The 22,893-nt window shown below is 43.7% G+C and overlaps 1 protein-coding gene across 1 annotated transcript; it reads right to left on the bottom strand.

Annotated features, from left to right (window-relative positions):
• Positions 1 to 3,326: 3,326 nt before the first annotated feature.
• On the bottom strand, positions 3,327 to 10,246 carry LOC147620432 (putative LRR receptor-like serine/threonine-protein kinase At1g56140). The gene is made up of 8 exons (XM_086824643.1): positions 9,432 to 10,246; positions 5,572 to 5,607; positions 5,357 to 5,476; positions 5,125 to 5,243; positions 4,790 to 5,000; positions 4,440 to 4,677; positions 4,095 to 4,245; positions 3,327 to 3,952 (listed from the first exon to the last, which is right to left on the bottom strand). Exons 1-8 carry the CDS (start codon positions 10,114 to 10,116, stop codon positions 3,569 to 3,571), a joined length of 1,944 nt encoding a protein of 647 aa, XP_086680769.1. The 5' UTR covers positions 10,117 to 10,246; the 3' UTR covers positions 3,327 to 3,568.
• Between the last annotated feature and the right edge of the window lie 12,647 nt (positions 10,247 to 22,893).

The following is a 22,893-nucleotide window of genomic DNA, read 5'->3' as shown; positions in this document are numbered from 1 at the left end:
TAAGCACCATGCCTATGGGGAGCATCCATTCAAGCCGAGCATGACTTTTTGCAGCCTTGCGTGCCTCTTGCACAAGCTTAGATTGTTGGGCCCGCTCTCTAACCAATACCCTTTCAAAGGTTGTGTGATAAAACCAATTAAACATCTCTTGTAGATAGTTTATACCTGTTCCTCCCGTAGAAGCTCCACCTCCATGTCTTGTATTTTTGAAATAAATCCCTCTTGCTTTATAATATGATTTCTTCATCCCTTAGGTACTCCACATGTCGAGCGATCCATACTTGTTCATGAAATACACACCATGCGCATATAAACTATATGCTGTACACATGACAATAGAATTTAATTAGAAAAAGTTCAGGTTAAAACACCAGTTTATTTTTTTGTTGTACAACTTACCATATAGTGTGTTACTTTACTCTCTCCTCCCCCAAGCACCTAGCACACTTTTGGTGAATTCTACGATATGTTGTTGGAATGATGCTCATTCTTGGGCAGTTGTGCTACTTTGATTCATATTGCGAACCATGTTATTGAAATTTATCCAAAACTGTTTGCGCATATTTATCCAAAGCTGTTTGTGCATATTTATAAGAGCTGGCATTGGACAATCTACATTTATGGTGATTGCACACAGGTCTCTCCAGAGTCCCCAAGTCTTCTTTGAATTCTCTATGTTTGCTGGCTTCTCTAAAAATCTCCTTGCCTTTGCTCTAGTCATAGAGACCTTTTGAGAAACCTCGTATGACATACCAAAGGCCTGCTTATTCACTTCAATTTTCACGTTTTCGCCATAGCAGCCCAAAGAATTAAAAAGATGCTCTAATTTACCAAGGGCTGCAACTTTCCTCTCTTGTATAGGCATTGTGAATGCATAATCGATATGGCACTTAAGCAATCGATCGAAGATTCTCATACATGCATAAAGTGTGCAAAAGTGAATATTCTTTAGTGAAAAATTAATCATGGGACTCCAATTTGAATTCCTGTTTGGTTCTCCTAGCATATCAGGAGACATGACACCTTCCACCCATCTTACATTTGATTGTTCCTCATCTTCATCATCAGTTGACTCGGTTGGATCTACTGCGTCTTCCTGTTGCTTCTTCCCTTTCTTGGGACTTTTCGAGGTATCCTTCCCAATAGAACCAACCTCCTTCATACCTTTTCCATTTGTCTTTATTAATCTGAGCATTGCAATATGGACAAGGCCATCTTGATGTCGCGCCTTGAGCACAACCCATCATGCATTTAATTGTCTTCAAATCTCCCCCAAGATGCCAATCCACCTTGAACTTTCCTATGTTTTCTACATCTAAAAGTTGACCATCAATTTGCTTTTTGATTACATCTATTATCCAAAGAGTCCTTTCAAACATCCATGTCAATACCTCATGTGTCTCCTTCGGTACCTCGAATGAACCAAGCCACCAAACCTCTTTCTTAGATTGCACACTAAAACTTGGTTTGGTAGTCTTTTCCCATGCACATATCATGGCCTCATTCATGAGCGTAGTGCTCATACGTTCTAGCTTCCGACCTTTCATAATTTGACACTCATCTAGCTTGAGCACAAATGAAAGTATGCTCCCCAAAACTCCAAATTAACGATAATTTACAATATTCAAAACAAAATAATCGTCTTTATTTTCTATTGAAAAACATGAATAGTAGTAATTGCAAGTTCTCACCTTCTGATGAAAGACCATAGAACTTCACCATAGCTTGTTATAGTCTCTTAATATGAACAAAGATGTTATTGTAAACATCATAGTGAAATTCTGTACTTGTTGTCTTGATTTTCTTTCTGCTTGACCTTGTGTCTAATGTTAGTGTGCCCTCAACGTGATAAAACTGCTTGACCTTGTGTCTAATGTTAGTGTGCCCTCAACGTGATAAAACTGTCCTATAGCTCGCTGCATATCATCATTATTGATACGCTTGACATTGTGAATTACCTTGAGTGTAGGAAATAAAGTGCCAGTGATTCGTTGTCTTAGAAATGCATCTTTTACAATCTCACGGATTGCTTGGTACCCTTTCAAGCTGATTCCAGCCGCATCACAAGCATGTTGAGTTAATGAGAAGAATCGATGGAGGTTGTAATCTCGCTCACCATATTACTGACAACAGCTTGGCGTATTTTAGGACGATGAGGATCAGTAATAATTGAGAGAATATCCTGGGTATTCAGAATGGCTTTGACCAAATCCTTCCATCCCTCTTCGTTAGAACCACGCACCTCTTGCAAAAAAATCCTGGCAGAACACAAATCATGACTATTTTATTTAAATCACTAAGTGCATAATGAAAGTTTATGTTACTTACTTTATTGTATGAATCTTTTTCTTCCGTGCTCCATCTTTAAACGCAAGAGATTCTATACCAGCCAATGTCTTTTTGCGTTCACGAGTACCATTTGGCGTTGCTTTGAGTCGTTTGATAAGTTCCTCTAGCCTTTGAATCTTTGCATCCTTCTCCACATTCTCTGCGAGGATCTCTTTCATTTTATCTGATGATATTTTAAGTCCTTCTTGACATTGTAAAAGGCTGAATTTTGATGCTTGCGCAATTGAGATTGGAGAATATGGGTTTGCCAAGCTCCACTTGTAGTCAATCTTGTACAATATCCTAACAAGCCAAGCTCTCCTTCACCAAAAAATTACATGAAAGATGATAAATCGCAGAAAGGAGGGTTTGCTCTTAATGGAGGGTCAATTGGATAGAGACGTCCATCAACCCAAAGATCTACATTTTTCTCCTTAGCTATCCTACGAGCTTGGACATATTGTGCATTAGTAGGATGGGTTTTTTTAGAATTGCCATACTCTTCAGGAATATGAATGTATAAATCAACCTTCCGTTTTCTAGCTTCACAAGGGGCTACACACACAGCTTGCAAAGGCTCCATAGCTAAGCAGAGAGATACTCAGAGGGAGAGAGAGAGAGAGAGAGAGAGAGAGAGAGAGAGAGAGAGACTGTTAAAACTTCGCTATTGGAGATTTGTTGTTGGAGGTTTCACACAAATCCGTTTTTCTAAGTAGAAAATGATCCGAGGAGATTTGATCCCACGATCCAAATGGAGTCAATGTAGGATGGCCTACACAGGCCGACCTACCGACTTACCTCCAATCTGCTTGGGATAGCTTAGGATGAAGAGTGTTCGCATGCTCAAAAATCTCAAAGTTTGCTATGTGAAGGGCTAGCATGTACATTTCAGATGATGGACCAGCAATTTGACGTTTTGATAAGAGTTGGACGCTGTGATGTGGGGCCTAGATTCTCAGAAAGCTTCCCTCCAGTGGGCTGATCATGAAACATATTCATGGGATCTTAACAAATTACATTTAGAGAAGAATATGTGTAGTCACCCTTCATCAATGGATAGGTTTGGGCCAAGTAATGTTGTACCCATCGTTTGCTTTGGAACATTTGAAGGTGTGTAGTGTCCCCAGCAACGTGTGGGTGGTGTGCTTGTCTTTGGGGCTTAGACACACACCTGCCTGTATCAAGGATATGGTGGGGGCAATAATGCCCATACTGCAGACGATCTCTTGGATGTGTGTAACTAACTTGTATGTAAATGTAAACTTATTACACCAATCTTTTGTCCCACCTCAGCCAATTGAAGAGACAGTGGTATTTGTGGTGTCGTCTCAAGAGTGGAGCTTGATACAGAAAAGGAAGAGCCCATAAGTAGTGGAATGCTGGCTCCCTCGCAATGGCCCATATTAGATTCCTCAACATAGTTCCATGCTTTTTCATCTTGCTCTGATGATCCTTGCAGCAGGCTCACAGCTTCACTCATGGTTGGCCTCATTGAAGCCACCTCCTGGGTGCACAACCACCCCACTTTGATCACCCTTTCAACCTCCTCCTTGCGGTAGCTATCTGCCTGCAATTCTGGGTCAATAAGATCTTCCATCCTGCCTTGGTTGTGCAATTGCTTTGCCTGCACACAAAAGGCGAACATAATCTCTTCCATTGTCATGAATATTTGTGTCTTAATTTCAAGGTTAACATCACCCCAGTACTCCTATAGTCTATTACGCCCTTGTATTGAAAATTGGAATTCAAGGTTATGTGGTTTTTACCCAATCTAGAAGGTATTGATTTTCCAAGGGAAGCCGGTAGTCCAAGTTCTTTCTACCACTCACCAGCTCCAATGCCACAACCCCAAAACTGAACACGTCAGCCTTCTCGCTGAGCTGGCCTCTCATTGCATACTCAGGAGCCAAGTAACCCCTAATACGTGGCCCAAAATGAACACAGGTATGTCAGGCATCAATCCAGTGTTGATCCTAAGGACCATAAAACCACCTCAATTTGATGGACTTCCATATTGTAATGTAATAAAAAGACCATAGAACAACCGTGGAAAGTGGTGGTTACATGGACTAAAACTATCACATGCGAGGACCAGGAGGGATTAAACTTACCAAGTCCCTGCAATGCGAGTGCTGACATGGGTTTTATCATCAGGAAAGAACTTTGCTAGACCGAAATCTGCAATCTTGGCTTCAAAGTTCTTGTCTAACAGTATGTTGCTAGCTTTGATGTCACGGTGTATGATCCGAGGCTGAGAGCCTTGATGCAAGTAGGCCAGACCTCGAGCTGTCCCTAGAACTATCCTGAACCTTGTTGGCCAATTCAGATGGATGGGAGCACCATTTGAACCTAAGAAATGAAAGCCTCATTCTAAGGCTCATATTTAAGCCATGAAAACACAAGAGGCCACATTAGAATTATGCTGCTCTGCATGAAGGCCAAAATGATGCCATTAACTTACCCCATAGTACTTGGTGGAGGCTCTTATTCTGCACATACTCATACACCAAAAACCTTTCAAGCCCTTTAGCGCAGCACCCTTTCAATGTGACAAGGTTCCTGTGTTGCACACAGCTTATCACCATGGCCTCATTTAAGAACTCGTCTTGCCCTTGAGGTGTTTTAGTGAAAAGTTGCTTAACTGCCACTTCACTTCCATCTGCTAGGACGCCCTTCGATAGTGGGCACACAATGCATGACATCTCAAAATGTGAAGAAAAGTTGGGAGCCAATCGAGCGCCTTTGAAAGGCAGTTTCATTGGTTTAATGAAGGCTAATGAAATGCCTTTCCCCTACCTTATAGACTGCACCAAACGTGCCTTCTCCTAATTTGTGATCTCGGTGGAAATTCTGAGTGGCAGCCTTGAGAACACGGTATGGGAAGATTCTGAGTCTGCCTTCAAGACGAGATATGGCTGGATACATATCCATGCAAAAACGGAATAAATTTTAATGCACTCTAGCAATCAGCTTAACTTAATAAGCCATTGAGAAAATGCACTTGGAAGGAAGACCTTACATTACACACCTTTTTCATCTCTGAAATTACTCCGTTTTTTCCTCCATAGCGACAAACCTACGCAGAGAAATATGACCAGGAACAAAGGTACTACAATTGCCACAATTAAGGTAACCTTGGGCTTTCCATCTGCAAAAAATGCAAATGAAACCTCAGCAAATGAAAAGTGCACTTCATAAACAGGATAGATATTTATGAACTAGATGACTACATTGATGTCCTACCTTTGAGTAGATCTTCTGGGCAAGTGGCATCCTTCTCTGCACCAATCGAAAGTTTATCATCAATCAATGAGCAAGTTTTAAGTAATTGAAAATGGTCTTTTTCTACTCTATCCTTTCTAACTTAAGACTCTAATATTCCAGTCATGGCAGCATTGTGAGAACGAGGGGTCTTTACAGACAGATCCCCTGCCCATCGATGGACAAGGGTTAGATCCCCTGCCCATGGTTGTCGTTCAGCTCTGGATCCTTCTACCCTCCTGCCTCTCAACCACTGTAACAAGGGAAAAGGACAAGGGCAATGCCGACTTAGGGCATGTGTTGGAATATCGTTTATAGCTACTCATGCACATGCATACATCTATGCACTCATTCCCATGCGCACACATACATCCACATGCAACTCACCGTGTTATATGCAACCACTATGTAACTACCCTTTCCCTCTTTATTAAGAGGCGCTCACCCTTTGTAAAATCTCTTGTACAGCAATACATTTTACTTACATTACTTTCTTGGTGGTCATGTTCATCTTGTTCTTGTTCTAGATGCTCACCCTTGTTTCTCAGTTGCCTGCACATGGTAGTCATGTTCATCTTGTTCTTGTTCTAGATGCTCACCCTTGTTTCTGAGTTGTCTCTCATACAGCAATACATTTTACTATCTTGGTAGTCCTGTTCATATTGTTCTTGTTCTAGATAATACATTTTAGTTACATTACTTTCTTGGTTGTCATGTTCATCTTGTTCTTGTTCTGGATGCCCACCCTTGTTTCTCAGTTGTCTGCACACCCGCTCTGTCTCCCGAGAGGGGGGACCCTCGTTCATGGTTGCTGCCGAAGAGCTCTCTTCCAACAATAAGAGGGGGTCCTCGATCCTTTTGGCTGCATCCCTTTTGTTCACCCTGCAGTAGCATCCCCCTCAACCAAATGCTCCACCCTTCTGAGCCTGCCCCCTCAAAAGATGGGGGACCAACATCCTATTGCGTTCAACAAACCCCTCAATCGATGGAAGCTCATCTTTTACCCAGACTTTCATAGACTACATGCTGCCCCTCTACATGCAGAGGGACTTGACTCTATCGAGTCCTCTATACGCACCTCTATCGCGCCTCTGCTCCTGGATCGCACCCCTACTGAACCACTCTTGCCCCTTGAAGAGGCTCCTCATGTAGCAGCACCCACAGCAGACCCTGATCTGCCCTCCGGGCACATGATTTCTACAGAAGCACCCTTCTCCAATCTTGAGAAGGGTCTCTCGCCCACCTGTGCAATACAGACCCTGCAACCGGAGCCCTCTTCCTAGAGGCATTCTCAACACCTTCAGCAAAAGGTGCATCCCTGCATGCAACAGAGCATGCATGCGAAGAGTCCATCTCTGACCTTGGGGCATGTCACACCAACTTTGGGCTTGTAACATGCGGAAGCTTACAGAGAGGATTATTCGTTGGTAGGGAATATATTCAGCATTTTGGTTCTTGACGATTGCACAATGTAGCAGAGTTAAGAGTGCAAGAGAAAGACAGAGAAAGAGAGAGAGAGGAACAAAGACAAGTACACCCAATTGGTCCCCAAATACCCTCTGAAGGGCCCCAACCAAGGACTGGTGTATTTGCTTTATTGAATGATGAAAACAACTGATTTTTCTGTAGATCTTCCTTGGCAGTAAATCTGCAGCTTGAAGATGACCTAAATCTTTGACCTTCAAGTTCACCTTTTGCTTCAGACTTCCCTTGGCTATCCTGGCCCTTGAAGTACTTCAGCCCTTGGATTGACCCTTGACAAGCCCATGCTTATATATGACTCAATAGGGCTGGTCGGTTTGAACTTTGCACAAAAACCTGTCGGCCTGTTTCTGTTTGTCCCACGACCTGATTTTAATCTCATAAAGATGCGCCTTTTCACATGTGGGAATCATGATGCAGCTGGCCGACTGTGGTCTCCCTAGGGTGGCCCACAAGGCCACCTTCTAGGAATGGCCCTTATGGCCTTTTGGGATGGCCCACAGGGCTGCCCCTTTGCCTACTTGCCACTTGCCCACATACCAAAATATGTATGCTTCAAGACCTCTAAACCTATGACTTGGTCTCCCAACACCTCTACATCATTTCAGAGGGTGGCTCACAGTATGGACTGGCATTGCCTCATGTGCTGGACTTGCACACCTGACCAAGACCATGTACGAGACTCCAGACCCTAGATGCTTAGAGTAGACCTTGGCTGACTCGTCCCCAGACAAGGGACCGGTTACGACTCCAATTCTTGTAACTGCTGTACAGATATGTCCATGTGGCATCCAAGTGCGGGATGCACATGACAGGGCTGCTTGCTGCCACTCCCCAGTCTCGGTCCATTACTCAACGTGCTGCAGATTGAGCCCTGCATGCATACATGCAAGCCCTCGACGATAACATCCAGGATGCCCTGTTCCAAAAACTGGAGAAAGAACTTGAAGCCTCAGTTTCAGCACCACTTGGCCTCAACCTCGCCGTAACCCTTTGGCCCTCTATAGCCCACACTCAAGTTTTTACTGGGGAGGACAGTTGTTCTCCAACCTTGCAACATGAAGCCGCCCTCCCGCCCATCTCTCAGGCGACCCATCCAGGCGATTTCAGCACCATTTGGCCTCAACCTCGCCATAACCCTTTGGCCCTCTGCAGCCTGGGGAGGACAGTTCTTCTCCAACCTTGCAACATGAAGCCGCCTTCCCACCCCTCTCTCAGGCGAACCATCTAGACAATTTGGCAGTCCTCAACTATGTCTATGAGGAAGCTACTACCCAAGGCAACAGGCCTTTGCTCAGCCACTCGACTGGTTGCCCGACCTACATGGCTCAGAAAAGCCCACAAGGTCTACTTGCTTCCCCTGATGCAGCTTATCATGTCTCTTTCACAGGCATGCATATAGATGTTCTCTTCACTGAGGCCATCCAAGCTCTTATCTCTGTTGACCCTACCATAACCAAGTTCGTGCTCAACACCTTCCATGATGTTTCCGCCACTGTTGCACAACTGGCTTCGACGATTGCCTGAACTCAATTCCCAACTCAACAAAAGGTAAGTCTACATGCCAATTCGCATTGTTTAATGCTCAAGCCTCATATTATCTGGTTTTTCAGGTTCTCACCAGAACCTCGGCGGTTCTTGTTGTTTTCCAGTGATACGATGACCACCTTGACTTCAACCCCAACGACATCCTGGATGCGAACCGCCCGAGCTTCGCTTGCGCTCGCACATCTCCAACTACAATAGTTGGTATCTCTACCTCGACTAGCCTGTGTCTCCGCCGACACACCGAAAATGCGCCCACTGCTGCACACGAAAATGAAGCTGCTGCTGGTGAACAAGCAATCCACATCTATGCTCACTTTGTACATCATCAAACCCCCTCTCGATCCGGGCTTAGCTTCTAACACACTAGTGCATTCACATTATATCAAACTTGGACAACTACAACCTTATAGCATAATGCATTCCTTGCAAAGGTTTTAGAGGGGGAGGGATACCTACGCTTGCACAAGCATACATCTATGCACTCATGCACATGCGCACACATACATCCACATGCGACTCACCGGACACTTGTCTCTTACATGCAACCACTTTGTAACTACCCTTTCCCTCATTATTAAGAGGCGCTCACCCTCTGTAAAATCTCTCGTACAGCAATGCATTTTCTTTCTTGGTGGTCATGCTCATCTTGTTCTTGTTCTAGATGCTCACCCCTGTTTCTGAGTTGTCTGCACATTAAGCTTTCATGGCTGCTCACTAATCTGGCAGCCCCCATCCCTATTTCTAACACCACGTAGTAGTAGTAGAGGAACATCACAGGATAGGAAGAAATAGATCATGTATATACAACTCACCTGAGTTGGGAAAATGGAGCCCCTCATAAACGCGGACATCGTCGATGAGGGGACCATACCACCCTGGGATGTTGCTGGCGAGTGAAAGGGTGAGGTTGCCTTGCAAGGTTGAAGGGGTGGTGAAGAAGACTGCAAATGTGTGCCAGCCAATGTTGTTGCTATCGTAGCCAACTCCGTCGACGGAAATGTTAGAAGAATTGACGGAACAGCTGCCTGAGAGCACAGCGACGGTGAAGGTGCCCTTGACGGGCGTGGGTGCGTCTGGGTTGGCGGTGGCGTCCAGGAGGATGGTGTAGGTGGTGTTTGGCTTGGTCTGAAAGGAGGTGGTGACGATGCCGGGCCCTCCGCCGCTAAGGTCGATGCAGCTGGGGCTGCAGTCGCTGGCCCTTTTCCAGCGGCGTCTCGCCCAGTCGATGGTGCCGCTGGCCAGAAGCCAGCCGCTGATGTTCGTCTGCTGATCCGGAATCGTCATTATCTCGTCGTTGTCGCCAGGTGTTGACGGGGAAAACGCCCCCTCCTCGAAGCTCCCGTTCTCTACCAAATTAATAGAAGACGAGCTATTATTTCTAACAGCAGCATCTGCAACGACAGAAATGGGTAGCTGGCGGAGGAGTAGCACCGCCACCTGCAACAACAAAAGCAGCGATGGCGAGGCGGAGGAGCGGCAGCACCACCTCTGCGCCATCACGACAGTATTGAATCTTCCTGCTGCGGCCAGGCGGAGAAAATTATGGAGAAAGTTGAGACGCAAACGTGAGAGCCTTGTACTGACGTTTCGATAGCTGAGAAAGTTGAGACGCAAACGTGAGAGCCTTGCACTGCCTTGCAAGGCCCGGTCTCAGCTCTTGACTCCATTGGAGATTTCTACCGTAGACATTTTCACGCCGTCAATCTCTTGAGGACTGCGTTCATTTTTCTGTGAGGAGTGATTTAATCCCAGCTAGGCTGAAATTTGACGCTTCAGAACCCTTCCGAGATGGCCACTTTAAAATTTGGCCTTCCAGTATAATGCCACAACTTTAGAAAAAAATCTAAAATTTGTATAATTTTAATTTGATAAAATAGGCCTTCAAATTTCAGGCCTGCTTCCGAGGGTGCCAAAGGCCTCTTAGAAAATAGGGTTTCAAAAGAGCCCACTATTTTGAAATTTTCACTAAATTTTACGTTATATAGCACTAGTACACCATCATGGTCTTGCTACCTAGAGCTTCTCCGAACTCTGTAACTGGGTTTTATCCCAACTTATGGCTATATTTGGTAATTTTCAAAGTTCAAATTTTATCTTGCACACTTTATCACTACAGACAAGTGTACATATAGACCTGCCAAAGAGTCAAGTTACATGCACAAGCCTTGGCGTCCCATTCCACCAAGACTACAATCGATTCCGTGAGAATTTGATGTCCCATACCATCAAATTACCACCAAACCAATTGACTCTTTCCCCCCTCGAAAGATCACCACAAACTCTCGAGCAGTGGGATGTCGACGCATAGCAATAAAAAGAAGAGAAAACCATGCTAGTAAGTTTAAGAACAGTTCTCTTCGTCGATCAACTTCTAAAAGGGCATTGAGCATTACATCTCAAGACTATATTCGTCGATCAACTTCTAAAAGGGCATTGAGCATTACATCTCAAGACTATACCCCTTCAGATTTATCTTTGATTTCTACAAATCAATCCTAAATCTGCTATTAATATCTAGGCGTATGCTAATCCCTCAGATTAGTACTCCTAGATAAACCATTCAATTGAGTACTGCTAGCAGCACTGCTAGCCCCTTTATCCCAAGTAATACACACCTTAGGGATTACTTTTACAAGGCAATCTACGTGACTAAATCAAACTAGTCACTACTCTCTAGGCCCAAGTAGTGACACTATTTTGTTACTACCAACAAGGGCCAGCTTGCCTCTACGGGCCAAGGCTCTCTTGTTACTACAAACAGTAAGCAACTTGTTTGGACACAAGGCATAACCACATCAAGACTACGCTTGTACATGGTTCTCATTTGCCAAAGTTTATCACAATCTTCTAGTAACTGTTAAAAGATTGTGAAGGGTTATGAGCACTACGGCTCAATTAGGCTTACCTTAATTTCTCGTGATAAGCACTTCGTCTAATTTGGGCACAACTGACGCCATTGCCGGTCCTCTTAGCCCAAGTAAAACACATCGCAGTTTTAGATTTACACTATAGCCAAACTACGTGACTTTGATGGTCAATACTAAGTCTATGCTCAGCTTAAATTTAGTCTCTCTGAACCAAATGTGTGATCACCACATGTGCTACCCTCAATTCACCTTCGAACTAGGACCAAGTCACTCTGGACTAGACCTGAGTGGTGACACTGCAGAGAAGGTGTGTCTATAGAAGAACACATTTGTTTGTCACTACAAAACAAACACAAATTTGTCCGAACAAAAACTTTAACTCTAGCAAGACGACGTTCGCAAAAGTGGAAATTGAAATCTGGCGAGGCTACGCTCCCAGAGTCTTCATAACAAAAATAAAAATGATCGAGAGGCTGTGCCTTGCCGGGATTATCCCTTGCGGGGATTATCCCTCCTCCCCATCCCGAGAGAGAGGATTTGTTTGAATTTAGTTCATTTTTAATTTAATTAAAAATGAATAATGAAATATATATTAAAAATAAATTATTTTTTTTTCTTTCTCCTCTCGCTGGTGGCCGTTGATGGCTGGCCGCCGTCACCCCTAGCTGGCCGCCACCGCCTGGCTGGCCTGGTTGGCCTGGCTGGCCATGCAGGCCGGGTCTCACAGGCAAAGGGTCAGCAAGTTTCCCCCCCTCTACACACGCCACATTTCAGCAAACGGGCCTGGGTTGGCCTTCGCCCCCCCCCACACACAACGCTGGTTGGTCTGGCATTTCAGCAACGGGCCTGGGCTGGCCTTCGCCCCCCCCCACACACAAGCTTCAACGAATCTCTTCCGCAGACAGTGGGGCTGGTGTCCGCCCCCCCACACGCAAGCATTAACGAAGTCTTTGGCAGACAATTTCAACGTAGAGAAAAAAAAACAAAACAAAAATTGCTTACCTGCGTTGCTATGTGACGGGGAGAGAGAGAGAGAGAGAGAGAGTTCTTCCCTTCCAAATGTCTTGGCCGCCTCCCTCCACACACTCCATTGTGGAGATAAGGGTGAGAAGATGAATGGTTGAAAACCATCGAGTGGGCTCCGGTCCCCCAGTCGCGTGCGGACTCTAACGGTCCCCCATCGAACCACGCTCTGATACCAGTGTTAGATATCCGTAACGCCACTAAGGGCGTTACCACGAGAGGGGACGACCTCTGGCTCACCACCCAGCCATAGAGGAAGAATGAGGATTACCCCTCATCCCCCAGGCTATATAGTGTGTGGCCTGCCGTCCACACTAGCCTGGCCGCCCATGACTCCGCATGGGCGTCCTCTCCCACTGAACCCCGGACATGGCCATCTGGTCTACCGTCGATCTCATAGGCATTACAACCTACGTGATAGGTACTTACTCTACAAGGGTAGGGTGTGTGTACCAACTATTGGTGACTTTCGAGTATGCATTCTTAGAGAAAGTCACGATAGTCCAAGTGCTGGTCATCCCGGGATACAAAAGACCTATGCACTAGTCAAACGCCAATTTTATTGGCCTAGTTTGTTCAAGGACGTCCAGACTTATGTGCTGCAATGTAATAAGTGTCAGGTCAATAAGCATGAAAGGCTATAGGTTGGGGGCTTGCTCCATCCTTTAAGCATTCCTCAAGGGAAATGGGAAAGCATTTCCATGGATTTCATCACCGGTTTACCCACGACAAGTCGAGGGAATGACTCGGTCTAGGTGGTGGTGGATAGGTTAACCAAGATGGCAAAGTTTATTGCCACGAAGAAAACTGTTAAAATGCCAGAGTTGGCAAAACTCTTTATTGAACATCTCTACAAGCTATATGGCCTGCCCGCAGATATAGTGTCGGATAGAGATAGAAAGTTCAACAGTCATTTTTGGAGGGAAGTCTTCAAAAAGTTGGATACTACTCTGAGTATGAGTACGGCAGATCATCCGGAGTTTGATGGTCAAACTGAAAGAGTTAACCAAATTCTAGAGGATATGTTGCGTTCTTATGTTAGTAAGAAGCAATCTAATTGGGAAGAGTACTTGCCCTTATTGGAGTTTGCCTATAACAGCTCCAAACACTCAGCGACTGGATTTACACCATTCATGTTAATGTATGGATTCCAGTCGAGATCTCCGATGGCTGTAGGCCTAGAAAAGGAGAAAATTCAATCTGTCAAGGACTTCCTTGAAGATATGAATGATATGCTCAGAGCCGCACGTGAGAGCATTCGTAGCGCTCAGGATCGCGCTAAAACTTATGCGGATAAAGGACGAAGAAAGGTGACCTTTGCAGAAGGTGACTTTGTATTCCTCAAGGTTCCTGCGCAGTCAGAAACCATGAAAACAAGAAAGTGTGATAAACTTTCTCCGAGATATTGTGGTCCTTTTAAAATCCTTAAGAAGATTGGGGACGTAGCATATAAACTTGAGTTACCGGAGAGTTCTCAAGTCCATCCTGTCTTCCATGTCAGTAAACTGAAGAAATCAGTTCACGGATTAAAGAATGCAGTTTCTCCAGAGGTTTAGTGGACTTGATAGAGCCACCAAAGATACCACATGGACCTGAAAAGATTCTACAGTATCGTGACAGACAAACCCGACATAAAGTGTACCAGGAGGTACTTGTTAAATGGACAGATAGGGATGAGGAGGTAGCTACCTGTGGAAACGCCGTAGTGCAATTTCCAAAAGGTTTCCCCAGTTTGTTTTCGAGGACGAAAACTCTTCTTAAGGGGGTGTAATGTCACGTAGGCTGTAACGCCTGTGTGACCGACGGCGGCAGACCGGATGGCCATGTCCGGGGTTCAGTGGGAGAGGACGACCATGCGGAGTCATGGGCGGCCAGGCTAGTGTGGACGGCAGGCCACACACTATATAGCCTGGGGGATGAGGGGCAATCCTCATTCTACCTCTATGGCTGGGTGGTGAGCCAGAGGCCGTCCCCTCCTGTGGTAACGCCCGTAGTAGCGGCGTTACGGATATCTAACAAAACCCTTCATAATGCTCCCATCTCCCAATGTGTTGACCCCCAAATTTGGGAGATAACTATGACAAAGTGTGGCTCTAGCCTATGTATGGCTCTTCGGCTTTCAATGTTTTCGTATATGGGATAATCTAACACACCTTCTAGCCATTTCAAATGGATGCCATTGCCTCTAAAACCCTCCTTTAGTAAGCCATAGCAGTGAGGGCTGTCAAGAACCATAGCAGTGAGGGTTGTCAAGAACCACAAGCTTGAGCTTTGATACCATGTGAGATATCACAGTAGCATTGCCATGTCCAAATACAATCTAGGACATTAGAATAACTAGGCAACACATCATCATAAGGCGAGACCACCACGAGCTATAGACACAATAGATGCCCCTACTTTATATAACAAAATACCACTATATGTGTAACCTCGATGGGAATGCCCATTATTTTATTTTGAGATATTTTGTAGTTGGATGCGCCTTTTTATTTCATCTACCAGAATTAATGTGTTTGATCAGCTGTGTGCGTAGGTATGATATGGTTAAGATTAATGTGTTTAATTATCTGTGCACTGACTAATATTGTTTTATATGAAAGCAATGAATGAGTGGCGAATTATGTTGTCAATTTGCAGTGGATGAAACATGTGTTGGACCACAATAGGATATTTTGGAAGACATGTGAACACCTTTTATGGTTTCATATTTAGACATCAATATTTTTGTAAGGCTAAGGCCTCATACCTTTATACATACCAATAGTATTTTATACTTTGGGTAGGCCCAAGACTTTCTATTATTACTTACTATATTTTTGTAGAGATTGAACGCTCATAAACTCAAAAGCACTTATGCTTTATTTTTGGAAGTTATCTTTTGAAAAGCAAACTTTTTCTAATACATATAAATATGGGTGAGTGGTACAAGGGCCACACTCATCCCAGGCGAAATTCAACCTACTCTTGTATCAACGGTGACATCTACTCTATTCTCCATCTCACTTTGTTTATTTTAATTATTTATTAAGATTTACTTTTAATTTGTACAAGTATATGTTATGCTCTAATTTTTTGTGTTGAGAAATTAGAGTTTCTTCTCCAAGGGTCATAAAGGTCGTGACAGTGGTATCAAAGCTTTTGGGACCACTCAAAGAGAAGGATTTTTAAAGAAAAATTCAAAATCAAGGTTTACGCAAGCAAAGAATGCCAAAGGTTTGATTTTTGGAAATTACTAAAGCTTCAACAAATCAAAGGAGAATTATCACTGGAAAAAAGAAAGGTCTACAAAAGCATGCACCAAGGATACAAGTACCATGGACGACAAAGAGAGAAGGACAAAGAAAGCAAAGCTCTAGAAACCTTTTGACAAAAGAATTGAAAGGTTTATGGGAATTTTGTGAACCATTGGATGGATATCTAGGTCAAGGGCTACAAATCTTTGCCCCAAAAACCGCTTTCCACTTTTCAAATACCACCCACAGGAGCAAAACCACCCTCTAATTCTCCCATCCGCTCCAAAATCTAGTCCCTCTCTCTCCTTGCAATTATCATCGATGAATTTGATTTTCTCTCTCTTCTCTTCACTCCCAACTAAAGCTTTTAAATTAAAGCTTTATTTCTTTTATTAAAGAATTTCCTTTCTCCCTTTTTGCGCCCAACGCCGACTCATCAATTTTCAAAGGAGAAACTTTTTGTCTAACCAATGAAAAAAAGGATGACCTTCAAGCCCAATCAGTTTTTATTGAAAAAAGGCATCGATTAGTCGGTTTTATAACTAAAACTTCAAAAATTTGAATCTTTAAATTCAAGGCTAGGCAAAATTAGAATCGGGTTTTCTCAATTTGAGGCGTAAAAATTACACTAAAGGACAGTTTTTTTTCTGACACGATCGCAAGGATAAGGAGGTCCTCGAGAGTGGTAACACATGGCATGGGCACTTTTCTAGGTCGTGAGCTTAAGAGCAAAATCCATTTCGGCACGTTCGCCGCTCTTTTGGCCGTGTTGATCATGGGCAAGAACACCTGCGTCATCTGCAAAGGCATCACCAGCAAGAACGGGACCTTCCACAATGAACAAGCCATGGATTACCACACAATTATGCTCAGAGGAGTGAACCCTCACCTATGAAGCTCTATTTCAAACAACACTGGTAGGATTGAGACAATCAAGCAGTGTAGACATAGGGGCAGCCCCCGTTCAATGGTACCAATTTTTTGAGTTGCCTCGAGCAATTTGTTGAATGACCCACAAATTGAAGGGATATTCTTGATAGGTGAGATTGGTGGCTCTACAGAAGACTATATGAGATTATGGCTAGCAAGACAAAGATATATATCGTGCTGGGGTTTGTGACCAGAGGCGAGCTGTTTTTACAAAATTGCTCACAAAATTGTTCAAGAAGGTAAACTCAAAGAAGATGATGCAAGGAGGTATTTTCGACAACTTATCGATGTTGTAGACTTCTGCCCATAGACGAGGAGTTTAACACAAAGACCTGAAGTGAGGAAATTTACTTATCGATACACTGGGAAACCTTAAAATATCTGATTTTTGCAGCATTTCTTTTTTCAAAGTAAACACCAAGTGCTATAGGCAAAAGAAGAATTTCAAAGGCTTTTTTTAAGATTTTCTTTTTGCAGATTAAATCAATGACTTCAATAGCAATACATCATCAAGATTCTCTACCATAAAGTTTTCTTCGACATCTTTTTCTCAATTAGTCATAACGATGACGACTTCTCTCTCGAGCAAGAGGGTGGTTCTAAACATGAAGGTATTTATGATAATCTAGGTATGCCTAAACCTATTGAAAACAAAGTTGCACCTCATATAATTTAAAAATAAATAAATAAATAAAAAGAAAAAAATAAGAATAAGAAAGTAACATATGCTAAAATTACCTCCTGAATTTTATGGATCTTTCAACATTAAACTAGAAGAACATATTGTGCCTAATCTATCATTGACCACCATGAGACCAACACTACATGCACTGGTAGCACCTATGTCAAATATCTTCAATCATCCTATTGAAGATGCTAAATGAAAGCTAGAAAAGTGTTTCCGTTTTTACCAAAATCTCATGCACTCTTACCATCCATGCAATTGAGTCTCTCTCTCTCTCTCTCTCTCTCTCTCCCCCACACACACACACACACATACATGCAATTGAGTCTCATGCACTCTTACCATCCATGCAATTGAGTCTCTCTCTCTCTCTCTCTCTCTCTCTCTCTCTCTCTCTCTCCCCCCCCCCACACACACACACACACATACAATGGCTACTCTACTGAGAGGTAATTATGGTTTTTGAGAACTCAATTGATTCCTTCTAACTGTAACTACTGAGAGCTCAATTGATTCCTTCCAAGTGCAGCTATTGAGAGTTAAGTGTAGTAACTATGAGTACTTCTACTTAAATCTTGCAAAAATAATTGTTAACATTCATCTATCTCTCTCTCTCTCTATAGTGGCAGCACTCTATAGTCTCTCCAAGAAGAGGTATAGCATTAATCCTAATTCAGTAGAATCTTGGCTGTTATAATCCATGAGCAGAAATTGAACCCTCTCTCTCTCTCTCTCTCTCTCTCTCTCATAGAGGCTTATGGAATGTTGGTTTTTCTATTAAGAAATTAGGTAACTTTTACAGTTTTGTATGGTGATCTAGGTTACAAGATAGAAATGGATGAAAATTATGATGGTAAGTTTTGTCCCATGTTATGGGCTACCACACCTCCCAAGAGGGAACTCCACACAACCGCAATCGGGAGAAGCAATATACACAAGAATTGTTGGGTACTTACCAATGCTTCGAGCTCGCATCCCTTGAGGCTCCCCAATCTCGCTTTGGAAGCTCCACTCCTTCGATCTCCACCTCCACGCGGTCACCGCGTAGTCGCTCACACCACAATGCAAGGCAATCTACCGCTCACACCACAATGCAAGGCAATCTACCTCTCACTCTCCCACACATATGCATAGAAAGGAACATGCAAGTATATGTTATGCTCTATTTTTGGACTCCTCTCGAAATTTACAATCTAAGATTGCAAATGATCACGAATCAGCTATATGTACATGTAAAGTTTGTAGACTATGAAAAGCTTGATAAGTTAGATTTAAGTGTATAGAGGCTTATGTATGCCAGATGTATATGTATGCCAAGTTTGGTACTTTCTATAAAGTTTGTAGACTATGAAAAGCCTGATAAGTTAGATTTTAAGTGTATAGAAGCTTATGTATGCCAGATGTATATGTATGCCAAGTTTGGTACTTTCTTTAAAGAAAAGTAAGTGCTTAAGGAGCTCCTTTTATGGATATATATAGCAAGCGTGGTGTGTTCATATATAAGTAGCCAAGTTTAGTACTTTCTTGAAGTAGACCATCGGGCCTCAAATATAAAGACTATCTCTATGGTACCCTTTCATCTCCCATCCTCCTCCGGACGAGTATGGAGACTACTTATACCAAAAATTAGAGTTTCTTTTTTGGAGATAATTTGAATTAAATATACACAATCTACAACTAGGTGCCGCACGGTTTTGTTCGAGGCAATGTAAAAAAAAACCGTCTTTTAGTGTAATTTTCACGACTCAAATTCAAAAGAACCGATTGTAATTTTGGCTACCCTTAAATTTAAACATTCAATTTTTTGAAGTTTTAGTTATAAAACCGATCTATGCAATAAAAAATCAGTTAGGCTTGAAGGTCGTCCTTTTTTTTCGCTGGTTAGAAAAAAAACTTTATTTCAAACACTGGTCCGAGGAGATTTGATCCCACGACGTCAGGGAGGCACTCGAACACATCTAGCAGCTTTGTGCAACAGTTAACTGAACCGTGAAACTGTCAGAAAACTTTTCTTCATTTGGGCGAGTAACAATGAGTTAATGCTTCTGCAAGTTGCACGGCTGATTCACAGACTGCCGGTAGATGCTCGAAGCTGCCTGTTTATGGTGATGTTACACCTAGTCCAACATGATCTTTCCTTTAGCAGCCAACTTCAAGAGTCTCTGTTGTGGCCAATGCGGTATGTTCTATAATCTGTTCTTGAAATCCTTAAGATAAGGGAAGTTAAACCTACTATGTGGTTGCTTAATGCTTAAGGTATACATTATGCTCAGCAAATTTCAGCAAGTAAAGCAAAATGAAGCTCGAGCCCTCACCTTGGCCAAACTGGATGAGGTCAGGTTGCAGCATGTTGTTGATGCACATGCTATCATTGGCATGACATGATGGCCTTGGATCCAGATGGAGTCAATGTAGGATGGCCTACACAGGCCAACCTACCGACTTACCTCCAATCTGCTTGGGATAGCTTAGGATGAAGAGTGTTTGCATGCTCAAAAATCTCAAGGCAAGCATGTACATTTCAGATGATGGACGCTGTGATGTGGGGCATAGATACTGAGAAAGCTTCCCACCAGTGGGCTGATCCTTGTAGTCACCCGTCATCAATGGATAGGTTTGGTTGCACCCATGGTTTGCTTTGGAACATTTCAAGGTGTCTAGTCCCCAGCCGTTTAAATATTTGAGCAACGTGTGGGTGGCGTGCTTGTCTTTGGGCTTAGACACACACCTGCATCATAGTGGTTGAGTACTTTAGGTACGGTGCAGCATGGTATGTGTACGGTACAAGTACGTAAAGTCCGCATCAAGATAAATACTTAAAGTACATTCGCGTTTTTTACTATCTTTTATATATATATATATATATATATATATATATATATATGTACATATATATATATATGTACATATGTCACGGTACGAAAATACGATACCGTACGGGAATATTCGGTACGATATGAAATTTTGGGATACCGTACGATAAAATACGGTTTTTTTTATTAAAGAACACCTACAAACATAGACATTTTCAATTTGGAAGGATAGAGTCTAGAGAAGTTGTTTCAAACCAAAATATCATTAAAGACAACTAAACAAGTCTGAAGTGACAAACAAAAGTACATAAAGTATAGAGGTGCGATACGATCATGGGCGCTAGGCGCGAGTACAAAAAGAGAGGCTAGAGCCAAGGCCCAAGGAGAGACTAGACAAAGGCATCACTATTAGAGCTCTCGCTGAAATCATCCTCATGAGAAGAGGACACATCAGTGGCCTCGCCGAAGTCGCCATCGCTAAGAAGGTTGCTCTCATCATCGAACTCGGGCTCTCTAAGCTCATGTGAGAAGCCAAAGGAAGCATCCTCATCTGCAAGAGCCAATGCAATGGGAGGCACAAGGCATCCATACTATGGAGGGATAGCCCTCCTCGAAAAAATTCCCCATCCGACGGCAATTTGAAGCGTTGTCGGTGATGACTTGCACCACGTTCTTCGATCCAACCTACATGTCACAATGCACATGAATGGATGCAATGAGCGTATGCGGTATGAGACTTGAGTCATGATATAGCCACATATGATCATATCACATATACTAAAGCCTAAACTTTAAAGACTTGAGTGCAATTTGAAAGTTGAAACTTACCTCCATGATGGCTTGCTTGATATGGCGATATATGAATGCACCCGATGTTTTCCTTCCCGCCTTTCCGGAATCCACGCCCCGCACAAAGTATGTGCCAAGAGGGCAAGAGACAAGTATATTGATGATGCCTCTCTTCTTCCGGTCACTCCATCCGTCGGAGAGGATGCTACACCCATACTTGGACCATGCCGCCCGCACCGGATTGAGAGATCTATCGATTCTCTCCCTCTCATCCACAAGCCTCTTCGTGCGCATGTCATGATAGGAGACGTCGGTCCATCCTTCACATGGGCCCACATTTGCAATGGCTTTCACCATTGACTTCCATTGATCTACCTTGAGCACATGGAATGAGAGATTGCACTCAATAATGGTGCGTGCAATCTCTATATACGCTAGCCATTGCCGTTCTCGGAGATGTGATAGAGAAGAAGAGAACCCCCCGGTGGCTTGGGCTAGAGTGGCTTGCCTCATGGGAGACTCAAGCCTTTGTCTCTTTGAGGAGGCGGAGGCGGCACCGGCGGAGGCGGCACCGATGGAGGCGGCGGGGGAGGATGTATCACAAGGCGGGGAAATGACCTCATCATCCGCCCTTGAGCTTCTACCACTATCATAGTGAGCACCCAATCCACCCTTGATCTTGTTGAAGATCTCATCGGATATAGCAAGGGGGACTTCCTTGCATGGCGCAACTTGCCCCCCCACCTTTCCAAGATGTTGGAGAAGCCTAGTAACTCCACTTGTGTATTGTTTGCCACAATACTTACAAGTCCATCTATATGACTTGGACTTTCCATCGGCTTTCTCTACATGGATAGCATGCACATTGAAGGCTTCATTCTTCTCCCTTGTCATTGTAATAGAGAGAGAAGTTAGAAGATTCAAGAGATGGATAGGCTTGAGAGAGAGAGAGAGAGAGAGGGAGAGAGAGAGAGGCTTGAGAAAATGAGAGAGTGAGGCTTGAGTCTTGACTCTTGAGAGAGAGAAAGCCTAAAGGCTTGAGAGAGAGAGGCTTGAGAGAGGGCCTATGGGGGAGAGAGTGGCTTGAAAGTTGAGAGAGAGAGAGAGAGAGAGAGAGAGAGAGGGGCTTGATGGTCACTTGAGCAAGACTCAAGAGAGGGGGGGGCTTGATGGTCACGACTCATGTAACACGCGGAAGCTCTCAGCCCTAAACACTCTTGGAAACCTTCTGATGCAAAAACTCACCATCTGATGCAAAAACGCAAGTAGAGAGAGAGTAGAGAGAGAGAGAGAAGTGCTGGAAATTCAGTATAATCTATTGTACAAAAAGGGTACATGTCTGCAGCCATGGGCTGCCTTCATAAAAAGGTGGTTAACACCAAAATCTGTCCCCTATGGGACCTCTAAGGATCCAAACCCCTAGTGGGATTGAATGACTACAACATAGAGCATGTGGCCCTATTTATATGGGTCTTTGGACACTTTATGCTGGCCGACTGCTGGTCGGCCAGTTCCATGTCCATACAAGCCTTTTAGCGCTGCCCGATTGCTGCTGGTCCTTGTCGTTGATGCGCCTGCTGCCCACCCTCTGCTGACGTCAGCCGACAGCTCTTCTGGCAGCCAGCATCCACTGTCCTGCAGCCGACAGCCATCTGATCCATGCTTTGCTCCAAGTCCTGCTCCATGTCCACCTCAGATGCTACACCTGAAGCTCCTACATTCTGGTTCTACCTATCTTCTACTGGTTCATGGTCTTTATCTGTTTGCCTCTTCTGGATCTAGCTCTGGGAATGTCCATGGCATCTGTGATGCACATGACAACTCACTTGAGTAATGAGAGGCTAGAGCCTTGAGAGAAGCTTAGGGGGTGGGCATTTTATAAGCATGTAGCATCTCCAATGGGCCAAGCAAACACATGGGCCACAAAGCAA

Source organism: Cibotium barometz, chromosome 31 (genome assembly GCF_041138505.1).
Source record: "Cibotium barometz isolate CiBa-2024 chromosome 31, ASM4113850v1, whole genome shotgun sequence".
Taxonomy (NCBI): Eukaryota; Viridiplantae; Streptophyta; class Polypodiopsida; order Cyatheales; family Cibotiaceae; genus Cibotium; species Cibotium barometz.
Note: the sequence above shows the minus strand (reverse complement) of the source record. Positions and strands in the feature narration are given on the sequence as shown.